Source organism: Microcebus murinus, unplaced genomic scaffold (assembly GCF_040939455.1).
Source record: "Microcebus murinus isolate Inina unplaced genomic scaffold, M.murinus_Inina_mat1.0 scaf010_hap2_Mmur4.0, whole genome shotgun sequence".
NCBI classification, from domain to species: domain Eukaryota; kingdom Metazoa; phylum Chordata; class Mammalia; order Primates; family Cheirogaleidae; genus Microcebus; species Microcebus murinus.
Window position 1 is genome coordinate 610,358 of NW_027438956.1, and position 23,820 is coordinate 634,177.

General features: G+C 56.2%; 1 protein-coding gene across 1 annotated transcript in view; it reads right to left on the reverse strand.

Annotated features, from left to right (window-relative positions):
- Nucleotides 1-711: 711 nt before the first annotated feature.
- Nucleotides 712-23,820, reverse strand: part of RAB40B (RAB40B, member RAS oncogene family) — a 29,498-nt gene continuing 6,389 nt past the window's right edge. Inside the window, exons 2-6 of the mRNA XM_075999816.1 lie at nt 7,592-7,652; nt 5,597-5,657; nt 4,277-4,354; nt 2,545-2,767; nt 712-1,764 (exon numbers count right to left, since the gene is read on the reverse strand). Coding sequence (XP_075855931.1) covers nt 1,499-1,764; nt 2,545-2,767; nt 4,277-4,354; nt 5,597-5,657; nt 7,592-7,652 — 689 coding nt within the window. The 3' untranslated portion in view covers nt 712-1,498. The remainder of the gene's footprint in view (nt 1,765-2,544; nt 2,768-4,276; nt 4,355-5,596; nt 5,658-7,591; nt 7,653-23,820) is intronic.

The window sequence follows — 23,820 nt, forward strand, 5'->3', positions numbered from 1 at the left end:
CGTCTGTGGGGAAGCCGGGCAGGCCCCTTGTCGGGGCAAACAGACCTCACAGTTCCTTCAGGAAGAACCTCCTGTACGTCTGGACCACACGTGCCCACCTGCGGCTGCTCCATGGTGAGGGTGAGTGGTGGGCCCTGCACCAGCCCAGACCTGCCCCTCCCCCCTGCAGCACTGAAAACCACACACCAGCCAGGCGCGGTGGCTCACGCCTGTAATCCTAGCATGCTGGGAGGCCGAGGCAGGCGGATCATTTGAGCTCAGGAGTTCGAAACCAGCCTGAACAAGATCGAGACCCCGTCTCTACTAAAAATAGAAATTGATTGGCCAACTAAAAATATATAGAAAAAATTAGCTGGGCATGGTGGCGCATGCCTGTCATCCCAGCTACTCGGGAGGCTGAGGCGGGAGGATCACTTGAGCCCAGGAGTCTGAGGTTGCTGTGAGCTAGGCTGATGCCACGGCACTCTAGCCCGGGCGACAGAGTGAGACTCTGTCTCAAAGAAAAAGAAAAAAAACAACATACCACCCTAAATTCATCATAATCCACTTCGATAAAGGTTCCTCAGGAAGCTGGTGCTGCCAGTCACGAACAGGAACCGTTCCCCCCCCCCCCACTGCCCCCTCTTGGTCCAGCAGTCCCTGCAAAGCGAGTGGAGTTGGGGCCGTAAGAGCTACACAGAATCAGAAAGAACCAGCCCCCCGCTCTGCCAAGAGAGTAACCAGTGCACGTTTTATTTCTGAGAAACATTTTCCCAAATAAGCGTTTACTCCATTCTTCTCTGAAACAGGTCTTTCCTTGCGAGTCTGTCGAGACGGTGTTGGCCGAGCTCCACGTAACTAGAGATATCTTTGGCATTTTCCTCCCTTAGCGTCATAGCGTGTAAGAACATCTGGTACAAAAAAATGTAGATTCACAGAAAAATATGCATATAAATCACATGTTAATTCCCCAAATGTAGTAAACAACATAGCAAAACCTTTATCAAACCCCATTCCACACACACACACACACACACACAAACCAGACAGATCTGCCGCACAACCTCTGCGGTGTTTATAAACTGGTGCTTAGACATTAAAAAGGAGGTTCACAAAAAGACCCCTCTTGGGATGTCGATGACTTTAAGCTATCACTGCTTCTCAAATTCCCTTAAATGTATGCCTATTGCTTGCATATCACCGTTCTTGCAAAAGCAGTTGTTTTAAGGAAAAAGTGGCAGTGCGTGATCACCACATAAGCAACATTCAAAATCTCGTGCTGTCAAGGGCCGAACAGAGCACTAATGTTCCCTTTATAAGCACACGTCTAGCACACGGGCTCCATGCACACCCACGTGGAAATCCAAAGGGCTCCCGCCGCACGGGAGGCGCCACAGGCGTTCCCACGCAGCGCTGTCTCCGGGAGACGCCGGAAACGTGTTTCCCGGACCCAGGACGCGTGGCTGCCTCCTGGGCGTGACTGTCCAGAGCCCCCCTGGGGAGGTTCCGGCGTGTCCCCTTAGGAGATTTTGCAGCTGTTTCTGGAGCAGTTTTTGGGAGGACTCTGGGGAGGGCGGGCGCCCTTCCCCTTGCAGAAGCTGTTCCTTTTGTGGGCAGCAGCCAGCGAGTAGACGCGGCCGGGGGTCATCCTGGCGCTGAGCCCGTTGGCCATGCAGAAGGACTTGAGGTGGCTCCGCAGGGCGGGGGGCAGCGGCAGCGTGTCCACCAGGTGGGCGGGCGTGCAGGACACCACCACGCGGCAGCACAGGTCCTGCAGGCTCAGCACTTGGGGGAGAAAAGACCCGGCTCAGCGCAGCCCGTCCCTGCGTGGGGCTGCCTGGGGGGTGGGGGGGCAGCGTGCACACCTGGCTTCCCTCCCTGTGGGGACTCTGGGGACGCCTGTGACACATGCAGCAAACCCCGCACCACTTCACCTCTGCCCAAGTGCGGATTCCACAGATCCCCCTCCTGAGCTTTCTGGCAAAGCTGTACATTCAGAAACGTGTTTTCTTTCTTTCTTTCTTTCTTCCTTTCTTCCTTTCCTTCCGTTCCTTCCTTTCTTCCTTTCTTTCCTTTCTTTCTTTCCTTTCTTTTCTTTTCTTTTCTTTCTTTTTTTTTTTTGAGATAGTCTCACTCTGTTGCCCAGGCTAGAGTGAGTGCCGTAGCATCAGCCAAGCTCACAGCAACCTCAAACTCCTGGGCTCAAGCAATCTTCCTGCCTCAGCCTCCCAAATAGCTGGGACTACAGGCATGCGCCACCATGCCCGGCTAATTTTTTCTATATATTTTTAGTTGGCCAATTAATTTCTTTCTATTTTTAGTAGAGACGGGGGTCTCACTCTTGCTCAGGCTGGTCTCGAACTCCTGACCTTGAGTGATCCTCCCGCCTTGGCCTCCCAGAGTGCTAGGATTGCAGGTGTGAGCCACCGCGCCAGGCCCAGAACGTGTTTTATTTCTCTCAGTGGCCTTAGGATGCATGCGGGGGGGCAGACACTTGTCGGGGGGCTGCGGGACCAGCCTGCGCCCGGCGGGGCGGACTCAGGCCCCCGCAACACCGCCGCCTACCTTTGCTGGGCCTCCGGAGCCGGTCCATGCCGTGCCGCAGCAGCACGGTCCTGGCCAGCTCCGTGAAGGACTCGGTGACGTTGAAGTTGCAGAGCGGGCTGACCTCGAAGAAGGTCACACCCAGGCGCTCTGCGTAGGCCTGCGCCTGCTCCGTGGGCACCTGCCGCTTGAACGCCAGGTGGAGGCGGTTCCCCACCAGGATCTTGGGGACCCCGGGGGCGTGCTGCGGGCAAGAGAAAGGCAAGGAAAACGCGTTACTCGGGTCAGACTTTCTCCTGGTGGCCTGGGGGGGCTCCAGGTTGACTGGTGTCCCCCCAGAGTCAGCTCCACGCAGAGCCGCAGACCAGGGCCTTAATCGGCAGCAGGCGCGGAGAGGGGCGTGACGGGCCCTGGGGACCCCCCGGGGGCTGGGGGTGCAAAGTTCCCGCAGGGCACGACCCAGACCCTGCCACTGTCCTTCAGCTTGTGCCCCCTAAATCTACTAAAGTAAAATAACATAGTTTTAAGAATAAATTTAGAAAAGAATGAGCTCTTATTTGGAAATGGGGTCTGCACAGATGTGATTAGTTGAGAGGGGGGTCACACTGGGTTAGGGGGGCCCCAGTCTGATGCCTGGTGTCCTCATCAGGGGAGACACGGAGACACATGGGGACGGGGCAGAGGCCACAGTGACCCAGCCACAGACCAAGGGCCGCCAAGGACCACCGCAGTTGGGGAGGCAACGAGGACTCCCCCCCCCCGCCCCCACCCCAGAGCCCTGGCAGAAGGCGGCCTGGCCAGCACCTGGGTTTGACTTCTGGCCTCTGTGCTGTGTTTCCCTGAAAATAAGACCTACCCATAAAATAAGCCCTAGCAGGATTTCTAAGCATTTGCGCAATAGAAGCCCTACCTAGTGATGGGCGTGGTTATGCAGCACATCTGCACAACCCATGCATTTCGTTGCAGAGGAGTAAAGACGACAAGCAGCCCTTCTCATTTGCCCCATCGTGACAGCTACTATCCCAGAGGTGACCGGAAAGGTGCGGGCAGCCCCACCAACAAGGTCGGCTCCCCCCGTCAGGTCCCGGCCATCCTTTGCGTGCTGCAAGCTGAGGCTTTGAGGGGAAAATAACACATCCCCTAAAAATAAGCCCTAGGGTATCATCTTGTGGGAAACTAAATATAAGACCCTGTCTTAGGCCTGGCGAGGTGGCTCACGCCTGTAATCCTAGCACTCTGGGAGGCCAAGGCGGGCGGATTATTCAAGGTCAGGAGTTCGAAACCAGCCTGAGCAAGAGCGAGACCCCATCTCTACTATAAATAGAAAGAAATTAATTGGCCAACTAATATATATAGAAAAAGTCCCAGCTACTCGGGAGGCTGAGGCAGGAGGATCGCTTGAGCCCAGGATTTTGAGGTTCCTGTGAGCTAGGCTGAGGCCACGGCACTCACTGTAGCCTGGGCAACAAAGTGAGCAACAAAACTCTGTCTCAAAAAAGAAAAAAAAAAAAAAAAAGACCCTGTCTTATTTTCGAGGAAACCCAGTAGCTGGGGGAATAAATTCCTGTTGTTTCAAGGCCCCAGTCTGTGGTCACTCGTCACAGCAGCCGCTCGTGGCCCAGCCCGGCCAGCGCTGTGCCGAGCGGTGACACACCCTCCTTGTGCCCGAGCCCCTGCCTGAGCCTGGCCGAGTCCCCAGCCCGACGACGTCCTGAGCCCACGTGGGGCGGGGGCGGCAGCACCGGCGTCGTACCTCGTCAATCTCCTTAATCCAGCGATTGATGCCGTCGAAAGACCAGCGGTTTGCGATGTCGTAGACCAGGATCACGCCCTGCGGAGACAGGACACGGGCTCAGCATGCAGCACACAGATGTGCCACCGGCGTGCGGGCTGTTCCGTCAGAGACACACGACTGACGAAATGATCATTTTACTGCAGTTTTGTGTCCGGGGGGAGTTGGGGACCAGGACTCACAGCCGCGAGCTACTCCAGGGACGGAGAAAGCAGGGGCCCTGCAGGAGTCACCACCTCATGCGAAGCAAGGCCCCCCTACCTGCATGGATGCATACACGTGCACACACATGCAGTTCATATGTGCACATGCACACAGGTATAGACATGCACCTGCATGCCCACACGCACACATGCACACACATGCATGTCTACATGTACTCACACAATACACATGTATGCAGACACTCATGCACAGACATGTGTGTCTACATGCACTCACACACATACACACATATGCAGGCACTCATGCACAGACACATATGCATACACAGTGATATATCCGTGTGCGTGTTTCATACATGCACACACATGCATGTCTACATGCACTCACACACGTACACACATATGCAGGCACTCATGCACAGACACACGTGCATACATAGTGCATATATCTGTGCGTGTGTTTTATGCATGCACACACACACACACACATGCATATATTCCTGATGCCAAAGAAGGCTTTCGAGCAAAGTAACACTCTGCAGCTGCCGTCCCCAACCCTGGCCCAAGGACCGGTCCGTGGCCTGCTAGGAACCAGCCGCACAGCAGGAGGCGAGCGACAGGGAAGCGTCACGAATACGGCTGCTCCCTGTCACTCGAGTGGGCGCCTGAATTCCGCCTCCTGCCAGACCAGCGGGGCCTTAGATGCTCACAGGAGAGCACAGACCTACGGTGAACCGCACGCGGGAGGGATCTGGGCTGCGGCTCCTCATGAGACCCTAATGCCTGGCGATCGGAGGTGGGGCTGGGGCGGTGATGCCAGCGCTGGGAGCGGCTGCAAATGCAGACTGTCACTAGCAGAGGGGTCTGACTGCACAGTAACTGTCATGCGCTTGAGTCCTCCCAAACCCTCCCCTCCATCCATGGAAAAATTGTCTTCCAGGAAACCGGCCCCTGGTGCCCGAAGGGTGGGGGCCGCTGCCCTACAGCTCGTCTTTAGACTCTGCCATCGGTGCCTACATGGGCTGAATTCCCTGATCCTCCAACCGTCCAGGGAAGGGGAGGGCTAGCTAAGCATCGCCAAGGCCGCGTGATCTCCGGGCTCAGGGGAGGCTGTTACCTGTGCGCCCCGAGAGTAGGAGCGGAAGATGGTGCAGAACCTTCCCTGCCCCGACGTGTCCCTGGAAGAGACATTGGGACATTAAGAAGAAATCGGCGGCCGGGCGAGGTGGCTCACACCTGTAATCCTAGCACTCTGGGAGGCCGAGGCGGGCGGATTGCTCAAGGTCAGGAGCTCGAAACCAGCCTGAGCAAGAGTGAGGCCCCGTCTCTACTATAAATAGAAAGAAATTAATTGGCCAACTAAAAATATATAGAAAAAATTAGCCAGGCATGGTGGCGCATGCCTGCGGTCCCAGCTACTCGGGAGGCTGAGGCAGGAGGATCGCTTGAGCCCAGGAGTTTGAGGTTGCTGTGAGCTAGGCTGACGCCATGGCACTCACTCTAGCCTAAGCAACAAAGTGAGACTCTGTCTCAAAAAAAAATAGTCAAACTAGAGGCCTGGCGAGGTGTCTCTGGCCCCTCCCAAAGGCCCCCAGGGCCTCCTCTCTGGGGTCAGGGCTGTCACCAGCCACAGGTGACACGTAACAGGAACGAAAGTGCCATATCGTGCCTCATGTGAGGGCTCGGCCCACAGGCCCCCCGGGGGCACCTGGTGAAGTGGGCATGTTAATTGCACACGGAATGTGTATGGACTTTGCCCTCGGGAGAGACTGTGCAGACAATGCCCACGGTCCGAGAGCCGCCTCTGTGCGCCCCCAGGGCCCCATGGTGTGGCGGGTCACCATCTCGACCCTGGGCTCTGTCTCCTGCGGCTCTGTCCTGGTCTCCCTGGGCACTGGCACCCCTGCCTGTGCCGTCAGCTGCAGAAATCAGGCTCCTGCGTGGCCTGGGAGATTCGGGGAGGGAGGCGAGGGGGTGGGGACAGGGAGGGGCCCCACTTTGGGCGTGGGGAGGGCCCTGTCCCCAGATCCGGGTGGGAGCATGACCCTGCAGAGAAGACGGCGTGGACAGCGTGGCCTTGAGGTCCTGCAGGGATTTCGGGGTGGGGGGAGGACAGTGTCCACTCTGGGGTCTGGCCGGTGTGGCCTGGGGCCACGCAGGTGTTTGCAGGCCCCGGCAGAACGGGGGGAGAGGTGAGAGCATTCCAGCTGCCATGTGGGCCTCTGGGGGCCTGGGAAGGTGCCAGAGCAGCCGGCAGGTGCAGCCTGTGAGGTCAGGGGCAGGCGTGGGCAGAGCGGGGCCTGCAGGTGGCTTTCGCACCAGGACCCGGTGTTGGGGAAAGGACAGAAGGGGGCTTGAGAATAATGTGTCCTGGGAGAGGGAGGAGGGCAGGGGCTGACTGTAACCCTGGGGGGAAGGCCCAGGGCTGGGCAGCAGGAAGGGCCGAGCACCCAGGGGACACTGTGCAGAGGAGGCTCCCGCTGCTGCGTCCCAGACTGGCTGGTCCTGGAGGGGTGGGACGGGTGGGGAGACAGGGACGGCCACTGGAGGTGCAGGTGACTGGGGGGTGGGCCAGCATGGCAGGGCGGTGGGAGGGGGTGGCAGGAAACCAGCCTCAGTGGTCCGGAAAGACCCAGCCCTGGGCTTAGTCACAGCAGGAGCCTCTGCCCCCACTAGAGGGCACCAGAGGGGCAGACCCAGAACCTCTGAGCCTGGAGACCCAGCCCAGAGCCCCGGGGGTGGGCAGGGTGCCTGGCAGGCCTCCCCCCAACCTGCAGCCCCTCCCGCACCGGGATGCTCCGACTTCCCGCTGGGAGCTCCGCGCCTGCCGCCCCCTCCCGGCCCCAGGAGGCGTCTTCCCAGGCACCAGGTCTCATGTCCTGCACCCACAAAGCCTGTTACCCACACGGTGCTGTGTCAGTCCTGGGGTCCCCCCCGCCCCCCACCACACAAGGTGCCTATGGGACCCAGGGGGTCGCCACCTTCCTCCGGAGAGGAGAGGCCCCCGGCCGAAGCTCGTCCCACAGGGCCGAGGCCTGCAGGGCGCTGGGCCGGTCGGTCGGGGTGAGGCTGGGGGCCTCCTTCTCAGAGCCAGGACAGGACCCCAACTCACCAGAGCTGCAGCTTCACCCGCCGGCCGTCCAGCAGGATGGTGGTGGTCTTGTAGTCGATCCCTGTGGAGGCGCAGAGACAACCTGAATGGGGGTGCAAAGGGTCTCCCCAAAGTTCCCTCCATTCAGAGACAAGGGAGGGTAAGAAAAGGGTTTCTCATGGCGGGTGGGCGTGACCTGCTCTGCCTCCCAGATCCCTGGGCCCCACCCACCAGGGGAGCCTGCGGCCACGCCCTCCTCGCACCCGGGGCTGCAGGTGTGTGGGGGGGAGGCAGTGGCCGGTGGGTGTCCCGTGTGTCCGGCTGGTCCTGGCCCTGCCCCAGCCCCGCTCTGGCCGCCCGAGGTTTGCTTCCGCTCAGCTCTTTTTCCGGACAGCAGGTCTGAAAACAGGGAGATCTCTTCCCCCAAAGCATCACCCTGGGGACGTGAAGTAAAAGCACAAAGGGTATGAAGTCAGAAAGGAAGTATGTTCCCAGCCGTGTAACACATGCGTGTGAACCTGCATGCGTGTTGGCGGGGAGAAAGGGCCTCGAGGGGTGGTCCCATGGGCCACCATTGGTGACTGTGGGTCGTCATAGACTAAGGGTCAGTTTCAACCTTTCTTCTCAAGTGGTTTGTTTTTGTTTTTGTTTTGAGAAAGAGTCTCGCTTTGTTGCTCAGGCTAGAGTGAGTGCTGTGGCATCAGCCTCGCTCACAGCAACCTCAAACTCCTGGGCTCAAGTGATCCTCCTGCCTCAGCCTCCCGAGTAGCTGGGACTACAGGCATGCGCCACCATACTCGGCTAAATTTTTTTCAGGCATGAGCCACCAGGCCGGGCCATTCTCAAGTGTTTTTTTTTTAATGAGCATGAATTTCCTCTAAAATTAAAAAGAATGCAATAGGCCCGGCGTGGTGGCTCACACCTGTAATCCTAGCATTCTGGGAGGCCAAGGCAGGAGGATCGCTCAAGGTCAGGAGTTCGAAATCAGCCTGAGCAAGAGCAAGACCTTGTCTCTACTAAAAATAGAAAGAAATTAATTGGCCAACTAAAAATATATATAGAAAAAAATTAGCCAGGCATGGTGGTGTATGCCTGTAGTCCCAGCTACTTGGGAGGCTGAGGCAGGAGGATCGCTTGAGCCCAGGAGTTTGAGGTTGCTGTGAGCTAGGCTGACACCACGGCACTCACTCTAGCCTGGGCAACAGAGTGAGACTTTGTCTCCAAAAAGAAAAAAAATAATAATAATAATGCAATAAATATTTTTAAACAGGAAAAATATCTTTTCCAATTCCCCCCAGAAACCAATTTTCTGCTTCTTTGAGAAACCATCTCCGGCATTCACTTCTGGTGCCTCTGGGCGGGCAGCAGGCCTGCAGGGAGCACACTGGCAGCCGCTCAAGGAAGGACGGGTTGGAAAAGAGGGTTTCTATCAAGTGACCGGAGAACGCCAGAGAGGGGTCCTCCCTTCCTGAAGGTAGACGCAACGAGATTTATGATCACGACAGTCCGAACCGCTCAGGAACGAGGCATCTCGGGGCTACGGCACACACCTGGTTTATTTTGTTCATGGGGCTCACCCCGAATGTTCCTCAAAGCGCTTGCAGCTAGATGGGGTGAGATCAGACTCTGAATGTCTTCAGTAAAGCTGAATTAAGAGTGTTAATTCTAAGGGGGAAAGTGCTGACCAAGAGGCAGGAGGGAAAAGAAAAACAGTCTTGAATAAGAGCCAGAGAAGGTATGGGGTGGGTGCCAGGCCTCAGCGGTTCCCCTTCAAAAGAGAAAACTCCAGTGCACCCAGTAAATGCTCAGAAAACAATCTCCTCTAAAATGAAGCTGGCCGCGGCAGCTCACACCCGCAATCCTAGCACTTTGGGAGTCTGAGGCAGGAGGATCGCTTGAGGCCAGGAGTTCGAGACCAGCCTGGGCAACATAGTGAGACCTCAATATCTATGAAGAATAAAAAATAAAATAAAATGTGATGCTTATGGAAGGATTTTAAGTAGCCGAGCGTATGCTCTCTTGAAGGATAGGGACCACTTGGACTTGGCTACAAGGCCCCCCAAGCCCCAGGAGAAAGTGTGCCGTGTTGGGGAGCCTCCCAGGAGGTTGAGGCAGAACAAGGTGCCCGAGAGGAGCTTCCCTTCTCAGAGCCGGTCACCCAGGTCTCCAGGCCGGGCCTGGGCCTTGCAGATGCACCTGGGTCTCCATCCCCTGCTTCATACCTCCCGTGAGAGCTCCCGTGAGAAGGGCGGCTCAGGGTCCCCGCCTCGCCCCTCCTCCCACCTGCGCTCAGCCATGCCCTGAGGATTCGGGGTCTCCCGTGCGCCGAACTGCACCCCGAGTCCATCACAGCGGCCGGACAGAGCAAAAGTCCACTCCCTCCTGGGGAGCGTCTGCTCGTTCTTTCCCTAAGGAAATTGCGAGGAGGACAAAAAACGCAAGCTGAGCCCAGACAGTGGCAGGTGCCCCTGTCTGCACACACCAGGCGGCCCACGGGAGCCTCCGGCTGGCCCAGGACGGGACGCTGCCTGGGCGGCCACATGTTTGCCACCGGCTGGCTGAGCGCCGAGCGCCCGCCAGCACCGCCAGGCCGACGCCCCCCTGCGGGTCGCTGTGTCTCCGTTTCTCCCAGTCCACAGCGATGTCGGCGTGGTTTCCCCACGCGGCCCGTGAACACGGAGGAGACAATCCTCTCATGCAACAGAAAACACCCGTCCGCGGTCCTGTGACGAGGAGCGTCTATGAGTCTCAGCACCGAAGCAGCTCCAGGCCCTGTGAAATCACGCTTTGGAGTGGCCGCAGGGAACCTCTTCACGATCCTTTAAAATCCCGCCAGACCCTCCAGAAGGTCCCATGGGACGCTGTGTCCCCCGCAGCAGCCAGCCGCGCCCAGCGGGAATCGCGCAAGCCAACGGGACACGCACCCCTGCTCCGGCAGCCTCGGAGCTAACTGTGGGCGCAGCTCTCTCCCCCGGGATGCTGTGAATAAGCAGGCTCGGGACTTTATTTTTAGTCTGGAGATAGCTCCAGCCTGACGCCCCCAGTCCCGCCTCCTCTCCCTGCGGGAGACGGACCCCTGCCTGGGCCCGGATGGCTCCTTCCACTCAGGGAGCCTCCTCCTGGGCTCGTTTACTTTAGGGCCAAACAGTCTTCAAAAGTTTTCACAGACAAACTTCTCAAAAGAAGACAGAAATAATGGCCAACAATCATATGAAAAAATGCTCAACATCTCTAATCATCAGGGAAATGCAAATCAAAACCACAATGAGATATCACTTAAGCCCAGTGAGAATGGCCTTTATCAAAAAGGTCCCCAAACAACAAATGCTGGCGTGGTTGCGGAGAGAGAGGAACACTCCTACACTGTTGGTGGGACTGCAAACGAGTTCGACCTCTGTGGAAAGCAATATGGAGATACCTCAAAGCGATACAAGTAGATCTACCATTTGATCCAGCGATTCCACTACTGGGCATCTACCCCAAAAGATCAAAAGTCACTTTATGAAAAAGACACCTGCACTCGAATGTTTTATAGCAGCACAATTCACAATCGCAAAGCTGTGGAAACAACCCAAGTGCCCATCAATTCATGAGTGGATTAATAAAATGTGGTATACGTATACCATGGAGCACTACTCAGCTATAAGAAACAAGGGTGATACAGCACCTCTTGTATATTCCTGGATGGAGCTGGAACCCATTCTACTACGTGAAGTATCTCTAGAATGGAAAAACAAGCACCACATGTACTCACCAGCAAATTGGTGTTAACGGATCAACACCTAAGTGGACATATGGGAGTAACATTTATCGGGTGTAGGGGGGGAGGGGGAGGAGGGGATGGGTGTATACAACCACAACGAGTAAGATGTGCAACATTTGGGGGATGGACACTCTTGAAGCTCTTACTCAGGGGGGAGGGGGGCATGGGCAAAATAAGTAACCTTAACACTTGTACCCCCATAACACGCTAAAAGTTTTCACAGACAGCATCAATCCCCGAGGGTCCTTCCTGGCACCATGTACATAGATCCACGCAACACGCCCGGCTCTTGTTTCCACCGAGTCACAGGCGCAGGCGGTTCCGGGTGCGAGTCCCGCTCTGGCGCCTGGTGCGGAGCGGGGCAGGCCCCGGCCCTCCCCCACCCCTAGTGCTCCACTCCCCATTTTAGTCATTTAAAATAATTTATTTTGCTGTGCATCTCCGAATTTATAAGCAACATGCTGCCATTCCAGCTTCCTGACTTTAACCACTAAAAAAAGGAATCAAAGAAAACCTGAATAAACGGAGAAAATGCCGTGTTCACCCACCGACGGATTCAGTATTGCTAAGATGGCAAGTCTCCCCAAACTGACCTATAGATTCAGCTCCAATCAGAAATCCTAGCAAGGTTTCTTTTTAGGAGAGAAATCGACAGATCTCAAATCTGCATGGAAAGGCAAAGGAATTGGAGCGGCCCAAACAACCCCCAACAAGAGAGCAAAGCTGGAAGTCCCCACGCCCCAGTCTCAAGACTCACTGCAGATGTAATCAGCCGGGCGCGGTGGCTCACGCCTGCAATCCTAGCACTCTGGGAGGCTGAGGCGGGTGGATCGCTCAATGTCAGGAGTTCGAGACCAGCCTGAGCAAGAGCAACACCCCATCTCTACTAAAAATAGAAAGAAAGTAATTGGACAACTAAAAATATATAGAAAAACTTAGCCGGGCATGGTGGCGCATGCCTGTAGTCCCAGCTACTCGGGAGGCTGAGGCAGGAGGATCGCTTGAGCCCAAGAGTTGGAGGTTGCTGTGAGCGAGGCTGACGCCACAGCATTCTAGCCCGGGGAACAGAGTAAGACTCTGTCTCAAAAAAAAAAAAAAAAAAAAAAGGCTCACTGAAGATTTAAAGCAATCGAGACAGGATGGGACCGGCATAAAAACACACACGTGGAAAAATGGACCGGAACTGAGAGTCCAGAGGGAAACTCACTTGGTGGTCGTGGGAAAGGAGCGAGGGCCACGGGTAGAGGACGAGCAGCCCTCCCGACACACGGCGCGAGACGACTGGACGTCCCTCGGCCGGCGGGCATCCTTACCAGGGAGATGTGGAGGCCTGAGGGGAACAGGCCAGGTGACACCGGAGCAGAGACCAGAGTGACCCCTGCCACAGGCCGAGGAACTCCACGGACTGCCAGCACCCCCGCCAGAGCCGGGCACCAAGGAAGCCTCCTGCCTGAGAGCCTCAAAGGGGGTGTGGCCTGGCCAGCCCCCCGATTTGGACTGTGAGAGAACCATCCTGCTGTTCCGAGCCGCGCGGCTTGCGGTCACTTGTCACAGCAGCCCTGGGAAGCAAGCACGCCACCGAAGCCACTTCCCTCGGCAGCTGGCGAGACACTCACCTCCCCGCACCCCACCCCTCCCGGGAGGAGGCTCAGAGGCCCAGGCGTGGAGAACGCGTGTTTGCGGGCTCCCCACACGCGTGACGGCCACCCCAGGTGGGCTGACGCCACCTTCATGGTCCCTGATGTCAAGCCCGCAACTGTCGGCAGCGGACTCTTCCGAAACGTGCACGGAGCCTGAACGGGAAGAGGCGGGCTTTACTTTCAGGCCGTGTTGATCTAAGTGAGGACTTCGCTTTCCTTACACTAACTGGTTCCTACTAAGATAACACCATCCGGCCGGGCGCGGTGGCTCACTCACGCCTGTAATCCTAGTTCTCTGGGAGGCCGAGGTGGTATTGCTCAAGGTCAGGAGTTCAAAACCAGCCTGACTAGGAAACTGTTGTCCTTATAAAAAAATAAATAAAAAAAAAAAAAAAAAAAAAAAAAAAACCAGCCTGAGCAAGAGCGAGACCCCGTCTCTACTAAAAAAATAAAATAGAAAGAAATTAATTGGACAACTAAAACTAGATAGAAAAAAATTAGCCAGGCATGGTGGCGCATGCCTGTAGTCCCAGCTACTCGGGAGGCTGAGGCAGGAGGATCGCTTGAGCCCAGGAGTCTGAGGTTGCTGTGAGCTAGGCTGACGCCATGGCACTCACTCTAGCCCAGGCAACAGAGTAAGACTCTGTCTCCAAAAAAAAAAAACATCCAGCCTTCTGCATTTGGGTCATCTGGAGTTTAGCATGGATATTTATTATCCTACCTCTGTAAAACTGTGTTTGCCTTTATTTTTAATCAAACAAAATGCCAGCCCTGTCACGAGCCACGGTATAAATAACACACCCATAGATTCAGATTCACGAGCAGCTGTGGCTGAGTCACAGGTGGGGAGGGCAGTTAGTTAATCGTTAGTCGCTGGCTGCCATGTGCAACCCACGCAAGCCAAGAACAGCTCGAGGCCCATTTTTAGCTGAGGAACCCCCAGGATCACTCACGAAGGCTTAGGTCCCTCTCTCTAAGACGCGATTGTCAGCGGCAGGGGCCAGGCGGGAGCGCGGGCATCTGCAAGGGACTGAGAAGCCAGGCAAAGGCCCCGGGGCCGGCCCCTGCTGTGCCCTGAGCTCCCGGGTCCCCTGTCCCCCCACCCCACCGGGCTCTGGCACCGCACGGGCAGAGCAGGCACCGCCGAGAGGTGGGCCCCTGCACGCGCTCACGACACGGGGCTGGGAGCATGACGGCGTGGCGCTCTGTGCCCCGGCCGAGGCTCGGGACACACGGAGCCACGAGGATGCCTCCCCGTCAGCGGAGGAGGGTGTCGGGCCGTGCTGGGCAGGGCTGGCGCTGGATGCTCGGCCCCACAGCACTCTGGGAAGGGTGTGAGGCCACGGAGTGCCAAGTCCACTCGAGAAAGAGCTAACCACGAGGCTGGACTCTCTGAAACGTGACAGGTTATGAATGTAAAGCCCATGAAAGTAAAAGCACGTTGTGACGAAGACTAACCATCAAATGGCTGAAGAATCATACGGGAGCTCCGCATGCCACAGGTCTCTGTGACCACGCAAACGACCACGCGGGAGCTCCGTGTGCAGTGGGTCTCTGTGACCACGCAAACGACCACACGGAGGCTCCATGTGCGGTGGGTCTCTGTGACCACACAAACCACCATGAGGGAGCTCCCTGTGCCATGGGTCTCTGTGACCACGCAAACAACCACACGGAGGCTCCATGTGCGGTGGGTCTCTGTGACCACACAAACGACCACGTGGGAGCTCTGTGTGCCATGGGTCTCTGTGACCACGCAAACGACCACACGGAGGCTCCATGTGCGGTGGGTCTCTGTGACCACACAAACGACCACGAGGGAGCTCCCTGTGCCATGGGTCTCTGTGACCATGCAAACAACCACACGGAGGCTCCATGTGCGGTGGGTCTCTGTGACCACACAAACGACCACGTGGGAGCTCCGTGTGCCATGGGTCTCTGTGACCACACAAACGACCACGAGGGAGCTCCGTGTGCCGTGGGTCTCTGTGACCACACAAATGACCACGTGGGAGCTCCGTGTGCCGTGGGTCTCTGTGACCACACAAATGACCACGTGGGAGCTCCGTGTGCCGTGGGTCTCTGTGACCACACAAACGACCACGCGGGAGCTCCATGTGCAGTGGTCTCTGTGACCACGAAACAACCACGAGGGAGCTCGGTGTGCAGTGGGTCTCTGTGACCACACAAACGACCACGAGGGAGCTCCCTGTGCCATGGGTCTCTGTGACCACGCAAACGACCACACGGAGGCTCCATGTGTGGTGGGTCTCTGTGACCACACAAACGACCATGTGGGAGCTCTGTGTGCAGTGGGTCTCTGTGACCACGCAAACGACCACACGGAGGCTCCATGTGCGGTGGGTCTCTGTGACCACACAAACGACCATGTGGGAGCTCCATGTGCAGTGGTCTCTGTGACCACGGAAACAACCACGAGGGAGCTCCGTGTGCGGTGGGTCTCTGTGACCACACAAACGACCACGTGGGAGCTCTGTGTGCGGTGGGACTCTGTGACCACACAAATGACCACGAGGGAGCTCCGTGTGCGGTGGGTCTCTGTGACCACACAAATGACCACTCGGGAGCTCTATATGCCATGGGTTTCTGTGACCACGGAAACAACCACGAGGGAGCTCTATGTGCCATGGGTCTCTGTGACCACACAAACGACCATGCGGAAGCTCCATGTGCAGTGGTCTCTGTGACCACGGAAACAACCACAAGGGAGTTCCGTGTGCCGTGGGTCTCTGTGACCACACAAACGACCACGTGGGAGCTCTGTGTGCGGTGGGTCTCTGTGACCATGCCAACGACCACGCGGGAGTTCCGTGTGCAGTGGGTCTCTGTGACCATGCCAACGACCACGCGGGAGTTCCGTGTGCAGTGGGTCTCTGTGACCACGCAAAGGACCACGTGGGAGCTCCGTGTGCGGTGGGTCTCTGTGACCATGCCAACGACCACGTGGGAACTCCGAGTGCCATGGGTCTCTGTGACCACACAAACAACCACGCAGGAGCTCCCTGTGCCATAGGTCTCTGTGACCACGCAAACGACCACGTGGGAGCTCCGTGTGTGGTGGGTCTCTGTGACCACACAAATGACCACGCGGGAGCTCTATGTGCCATGGGTTTCTGTGACCACGGAAACAACCACGAGGGAGCTCCGTGTGCCATGGGTCTCTGTGACCACGCAAACGACCATGCGGAAGCTCCATGTGCAATGGTCTCTGTGACCACACAAACAACCACGCAGGAGCTCCCTGTGCCATGGGTCTCTGTGACCACGCAAACGACCACGTGGGAGCTCCGTGTGTGGTGGGTCTCTATGGCCATGCAAACGACCATGAGGGAGTTCCGTATGCTGTGGGTCTCTGTGATCACACAAAGGACCACGTGGGAGCTCTGTGTGCGGTCGGTCTCTGTGATCACGCAAACAACCACACGGGAGCTCTGTGTGCAGTGGGTCTCTGTGACCACGCAAACGACCACGCGGGAGCTCCATGTGCGGTGGGTCTCTGTGACCAGGGACAATGGAGCTCCTTGTGTCCAAGCTGAGGAAGCCTGGGAGTAAAGTTTGAGATAAAGGTTAAAAAAACCTCTTGGCCGGGCGCGGCGGCTCACACCTGTAATCCCAGCACGCTGGGAGGCCGAGACAGTTGGATCGTTTGAGCTCAGGAGTTCAAGACCAGCCTGAGCAAGAGCGAGACCCCGCCTCTACTAAAAATAGATAGAAATTAATTGGACAACTAAAAATATATAGAAAAACTTAGCCAGGCATGGTGGTGCATGCCTGTAGTCCCAGCTACTCGGGAGGCTGAGGCAGGAGGATTGCTTGAGCCCAGGAGTTTGAGGTTGCTGTGAGCTAGGCTTACACCACGGCACTCACTCTAGCCTGGGCAACAGAGTGAGACTCTGTCTCAAAAAAAAAAAAACAAAAAAAAAACCCTTAATGCGTTTAAACACTTCACTGTTTGCTCACGAGCCTGCCACAGGACGTAAGGAAACCACCCCTCCCTCAGGGGCTGCACTACAGGAAGCACAGTCCACACGCTGCTACTTTTTTGTCCGAATGTGAGAGTGGCGATGTTGTGAATTGTGCTTTAAACCTTAAGGTGGTTGCCAAGGGAAACCGGCAGAGGCAGTGTCAGTCAGCAACCCCAGGGCTGTCTGAGGAGGGAGGAGGGAGCAGGGAGGTTGTGCACGCAGCCCCCGGTGGAGCATTTGTCGGGGAGAAAGGAGGAAGCCCCAACAATGGGGCCACTTTAACTAAAGGAGCTTTGGTGCTCCTTGCAGGGAAGAGAGGCTGCCTCTCTCTGGAGCCTTTTCCGAACACACCTGGAGGACCAGAGGGCCCAGAGGGTGGTGACTGAGCGAGGCACGAGCCCGCCTCCCCACCTGCTGCCTGGCTCTTCCACGCACTGCACTGCACGCTGTGCTGTGTGCTCTGGAGGGACTTACTCACCCTCTCTGGGCCTGATAATACAACCCATCTCATGAGATGATTCTCCCACACTCTCAATAAGGGGGAGGTGTTAGTAAAAATGAAACAGCGAGAGAGAAAGATGGGAATTTCCTGCTGGGAAAAGGAAGCTGAAGGAACATCCAGGAGAAAACGGTGAGTCTCTTATGATGGGAAAAAAACGGGGGAGGCAAAAGATTGTAGCGTTGACTTTAACCTAGTAACACCTCCCTTCTCCAACGGTAATAAAATGCACCAAATGCAGACAACTGGGCAGTCAGAGAAGGAAGGTCACAACCCGGCAGTCAGAGAAGGAAGGTCACAACCCGGCAGTCAGAGAAGGAAGGTCGCAACCTGGCAGTCAGAGAAGGAAGGTCACAACTCTGCAGTCAGAGAAGGAAGGTCACAACCCGGCAGTCAGAGAAGGAAGGTCACAACCTGTCAGTCAGAGAAGGAAGGTCGCAACTCTGCAGTCAGAGAAGGAAGGTCGCAACTCTGCAGTCAGAGAAGGAAGGTCACAACCTGGCAGTCAGAGAAGGAAGGTCGCAACCTGGCAGTCAGAGAAGGAAGGTCACAACCTGGCAGTCAGAGAAGGAAGGTCGCAACTCTGCAGTCAGAGAAGGAAGGTCGCAACTCTGCAGTCAGAGAAGGAAGGTCACAACCTGGCAGTCAGAGAAGGAAGGTCGCAACTCTGCAGTCAGAGAAGGAAGGTCGCAACTCTGCAGTCAGAGAAGGAAGGTCACAACCTGGCAGTCAGAGAAGGAAGGTCGCAACTCTGCAGTCAGAGAAGGAAGGTCACAACCCGGCAGTCAGAGAAGGAAGGTCGCAACTCTGCAGTCAGAGAAGGAAGGTCGCAACTCTGCAGTCAGAGAAGGAAGGTCGCAACTCTGCAGTCAGAGAAGGAAGGTCACAACCCGGCAGTCAGAGAAGGAAGGTCACAACTCTGCAGTCAGAGAAGGAAGGTCACAACCCGGCAGTCAGAGAAGGAAGGTCACAACCTGTCAGTCAGAGAAGGAAGGTCGCAACTCTGCAGTCAGAGAAGGAAGGTCGCAACTCTGCAGTCAGAGAAGGAAGGTCACAACCTGGCAGTCAGAGAAGGAAGGTCGCAACCTGGCAGTCAGAGAAGGAAGGTCGCAACTCTGCAGTCAGAGAAGGAAGGTCGCAACCCGGCAGTCAGAAGAAGGTCGCAACTCTGCAGTCAGAGAAGGAAGGTCGCAACTCTGCAGTCAGAGAAGGAAGGTCGCAACCCGGCAGTCAGAGAAGGAAGGTCGCAACTCTGCAGTCAGAGAAGGAAGGTCACAACCCGGCAGTCAGAGAAGGAAGGTCGCAACCCGGCAGTCAGAGAAGGAAGGCCGCAACCCGGCATTCAGAGAAGGAAGGTCGCAACCCGGCATTCAGAGAAGGAAGGTCGCAACCCGGCAGTCAGAGAAGGAAGGTCGCAACCCGGCAGTCAGAGAAGGAAGGTCACAACCTGTCAGTCAGAGAAGGAAGGTCGCAACCCGGCAGTCAGAGAAGGAAGGTCGCAACCCGGCAGTCAGAGAAGGAAGGTCACAACCTGGCAGTCAGAGAAGGAGGGTCGCAACCCGGCAGTCAGAGAAGGAAGGTCGCAACTCTGCAGTCAGAGAAGGAAGGTCACAACCCGGCAGTCAGAGAAGGAAGGTCGCAACTCTGCAGTCAGAGAAGGAAGGTCACAACCTGGCAGTCAGAGAAGGAAGGTCGCAACCTGGCAGTCAGAGAAGGAAGGTCGCAACTCTGCAGTCAGAGAAGGAAGGTCACAACCCGGCAGTCAGAGAAGGAAGGTCGCAACCCGGCAGTCAGAGAAGGAAGGTCGCAACCCGGCATTCAGAGAAGGAAGGTCGCAACCCGGCATTCAGAGAAGGAAGGTCGCAACCCGGCAGTCAGAGAAGGAAGGTCGCAACCCGGCAGTCAGAGAAGGAAGGTCACAACCTGTCAGTCAGAGAAGGAAGGTCGAAACCCGGCAGTCAGAGAAGGAAGGTCACAACCTGGCAGTCAGAGAAGGAAGGTCGCAACTCTGCAGTCAGAGAAGGAAGGTCACAACCTGGCAGTCAGAGAAGGAAGGTCGCAACTCTGCAGTCAGAGAAGGAAGGTCACAACCCGGCAGTCAGAGAAGGAAGGTCACAACCCGGCAGTCAGAGAAGGAAGGTCGCAACCCGGCAGTCAGAGAAGGAAGGTCGCAACCCGGCATTCAGAGAAGGAAGGTCGCAACCCGGCATTCAGAGAAGGAAGGTCGCAACCCGGCAGTCAGAGAAGGAAGGTCGCAACCCGGCAGTCAGAGAAGGAAGGTCACAACCTGTCAGTCAGAGAAGGAAGGTCGAAACCCGGCAGTCAGAGAAGGAAGGTCACAACCTGGCAGTCAGAGAAGGAAGGTCGCAACTCTGCAGTCAGAGAAGGAAGGTCGCAACCCGGCAGTCAGAGAAGGAAGGTCACAACCTGTCAGTCAGAGAAGGAAGGTCGCAACCCGGCAGTCAGAGAAGGAAGGTCACAACCTGTCAGTCAGAGAAGGAAGGTCGCAACCCGGCAGTCAGAGAAGGAAGGTCGCAACCCGGCAGTCAGAGAAGGAAGGTCACAACCTGGCAGTCAGAGAAGGAGGGTCGCAACCCGGCAGTCAGAGAAGGAAGGTCGCAACTCTGCAGTCAGAGAAGGAAGGTCACAACCCGGCAGTCAGAGAAGGAAGGTCGCAACCCGGCAGTCAGAGAAGGAAGGTCGCAACCCGGCAGTCAGAGAAGGAAGGTCACAACTCGGCAGTCAGAGAAGGAGGGTCGCAACCCGGCAGTCAGAGAAGGAAGGTCGCAACCTGGCAGTCAGAGAAGGAAGGTCACAACTCGGCAGTCAGAGAAGGAAGGTCACAACCTGGCAGTCAGAGAAGGAAGGTCGCAACCCGGCAGTCAGAGAAGGAAGGTCACAACTCTGCAGTCAGAGAAGGAAGGTCGCAACCCGGCAGTCAGAGAAGGAAGGTCGCAACCCGGCAGTCAGAGAAGGAAGGTCGCAACCCGGCAGTCAGAGAAGGAAGGTCGCAACCTGTCAGTCAGAGAAGGAAGGTCACAACTCTGCAGTCAGAGAAGGAAGGTCACAACTCGGCAGTCAGAGAAGGAAGGTCACAACCTGGCAGTCAGAGAAGGAAGGTCGCAACCTGGCAGTCAGAGAAGGAGGGTCGCAACCCGGCAGTCAGAGAAGGAGGGTCGCAACCCGGCAGTCAGAGAAGGAAGGTCACAACCTGGCAGTCAGAGAAGGAAGGTCGCAACCTGGCAGTCAGAGAAGGAGGGTCGCAACCTAGCAGTCAGAGAAGGAGGGTCGCAACCTGGCAGTCAGAGAAGGAGGGTCGCAACCCGGCAGTCAGAGAAGGAAGGTCGCAACCTGTCAGTCAGAGAAGGAAGGTCACAACTCTGCAGTCAGAGAAGGAAGGTCACAACTCGGCAGTCAGAGAAGGAAGGTCACAACCTGGCAGTCAGAGAAGGAAGGTCACAACCTGGCAGTCAGAGAAGGAAGGTCGCAACTCTGCAGTCAGAGAAGGAAGGTCACAACCTGGCAGTCAGAGAAGGAAGGTCACAACTCGGCAGTCAGAGAAGGAAGGTCACAACCTGGCAGTCAGAGAAGGAAGGTCACAACCTGGCAGTCAGAGAAGGAAGGTCACAACCTGGCAGTCAGAGAAGGAAGGTCGCAACTCTGCAGTCAGAGAAGGAAGGTCACAACCTGGCAGTCAGAGAAGGAAGGTCACAACTCGGCAGTCAGAGAAGGAAGGTCACAACCTGGCAGTCAGAGAAGGAAGGTCGCAACCCGGCAGTCAGAGAAGGAAGGTCACAACCTGGCAGTCAGAGAGAAGGTCACAACTCGGCAGTCAGAGAAGGAAGGTCGCAACCTGGCAGTCAGAGAAGGAAGGTCACAACCTGGCAGTCAGAGAAGGAAGGTCGCAACCCGGCAGTCAGAGAAGGAAGGTCACAACTCGGCAGTCAGAGAAGGAAGGTCGCAACTCGGCAGTCAGAGAAGGAAGGTCACAACTCTGCAGTCAGAGAAGGAAGGTCACAACCTGGCAGTCAGAGAAGGAAGGTCACAACTCTGCAGTCAGAGAAGGAAGGTCACAACTCTGCAGTCAGAGAAGGAAGGTCACAACCTGGCAGTCAGAGAAGGAAGGTCACAACTCGGCAGTCAGAGAAGGAAGGTCACAACCTGGCAGTCAGAGAAGGAAGGTCGCAACCCGGCAGTCAGAGAAGGAAGGTCACAACCTGGCAGTCAGAGAGAAGGTCACAACTCGGCAGTCAGAGAAGGAAGGTCGCAACCTGGCAGTCAGAGAAGGAAGGTCACAACCTGGCAGTCAGAGAAGGAAGGTCGCAACCCGGCAGTCAGAGAAGGAAGGTCACAACTCGGCAGTCAGAGAAGGAAGGTCGCAACTCGGCAGTCAGAGAAGGAAGGTCACAACTCTGCAGTCAGAGAAGGAAGGTCACAACCTGGCAGTCAGAGAAGGAAGGTCACAACTCGGCAGTCAGAGAAGGAAGGTCACAACCTGTCAGTCAGAGAAGGAAGGTCACAACTCTGCAGTCAGAGAAGGAAGGTCGCAACTCTGCAGTCAGAGAAGGAAGGTCACAACCTGGCAGTCAGAGAAGGAAGGTCGCAACCTGGCAGTCAGAGAAGGAAGGTCACAACCCGGCAGTCAGAGAGAAGGTCACAACTCGGCAGTCAGAGAAGGAAGGTCGCAACTCGGCAGTCAGAGAAGGAAGGTCGCAACCCGGCAGTCAGAGAAGGAAGGTCGCAACCTGGCAGTCAGAGAAGGAAGGTCGCAACCTGGTGCTGGGAGCATCGGCAGCTGCAGGTGAGCGGGAAGGGGGTCCGGCTGCAGCCCAGACTAACCCTGCACCACCCCCAGGACCAGACGGGGACGCCTGTTTCTTGTCCCTCCCGCCTGGGGACAAACAGAACTTCCAGGGGGAGGAAAGGCTGAACCGGGGACCCACCGGGCAGGGGGGAGGCTCCCGGGTCTCCCGACCCCGGGGGACCAGCGTGGGGGGTGTCACCGCGGAGGAGAAGACACCCCCCGGGCAGTGGGCACCACGCCGGGTCCACACTGTCCAAACTCATCGCTGGGCTCCTCCCCGTGGGGAGGACGGGGCCCAGAATCCGAGACCCCGTCCTCCCACTTCAGGCCAAGAGGAAGACAGAGGTACAGGCTGGAGTGTCCAGGCCTCAGCAGACGGCGTCGGTGCAAGGAAAACGTCCAGGCCGAGCGGCCTCGGCGAGAGCGAGGCGGCAAAGCACAGCACGGCAGCCGCACAAGCCCAGTGCAGGATGCGCCCACGAGAGACGCGCTGGCCAGAGCACAGGCTCACGCGCCGTCCCCCGGGCTGCGACCAGGTGGCCACGCAAAGCAGGGAGGGGGGTCAAAGGCAGGACCACAGCACTTTCCGAGGAGGACATCCTCACTGTCTCGGAGCAGCAACCATTGGTTAAACAGGACCCAAAGTCCTAACCATAAAACATCAATAATTTGGACTATGTTAATATTAAGAGATTCTGTTCATCCGAAAATACTATAATTTTTGTTTGTTTTGTTTTGTTTTTTGAGACAGAGTCTCGCTTTGTTGCCCAGGCTAGAGTGAGTGCCGTGGCGTCAGCCTAGCTCACAGCAACCTCAAACTCCTGGGCTCAAGCAATCCTCCTGCCTCAGCCTCCTGAATAGCTGGGACTACAGGCATGTGCCACCATGCCCGGCTAATTTTTTCTATATATATTAGTTGGCCAATTAATTTCTTTCTATTTATAGTAGAGACGGGGTCTCGCTCTTGCTCAGGCTGGTTTTGAACTCCTGACCCTGAGCGATCCGCCTGCCTTGGCCTCCCAGAGTGCTAGGATTACAGGCGTGAGCCACCGCGCCACCGGCCTCGAAAATACTATTAAAAGAGGGACAAGGTAATTCACAGGAGTGAATCGATATCCATAATACATGTCTTTGAGAAAAGACTCATTCTTTTAAACACTCCTACCCATCATTAAAAAAAATTCAACCTAATTGAAAAACAAAATAGACAAAAGACTCGAGCATTTTACAAAAGAGAAAATTCTAATAAACATATGAAAAGATGCTCAATTAGTCATCAGAGAAATGCAAATCCAAACTACACAGTTTCCAGAATGGCTAAATGCAAAGAGAGAAAGCACCAAGTGTTGGCGAAGGTGTGAGCAGCTAGAACTCTCCTACCCTGTTGGGAGGAGTGTAAATTAGAGAATGTTTCAGGAGTATCTGCTAAAGTGAAACCTCTGCAGACACAAACATGTCCAATCTCTGCAATTCCACAAGTAGGTGAATTTCAACAGAAATACAAAAGACATGTATGTCCTAGGAATGTTCACAGTGGAACAAATCATGATAGAAACTG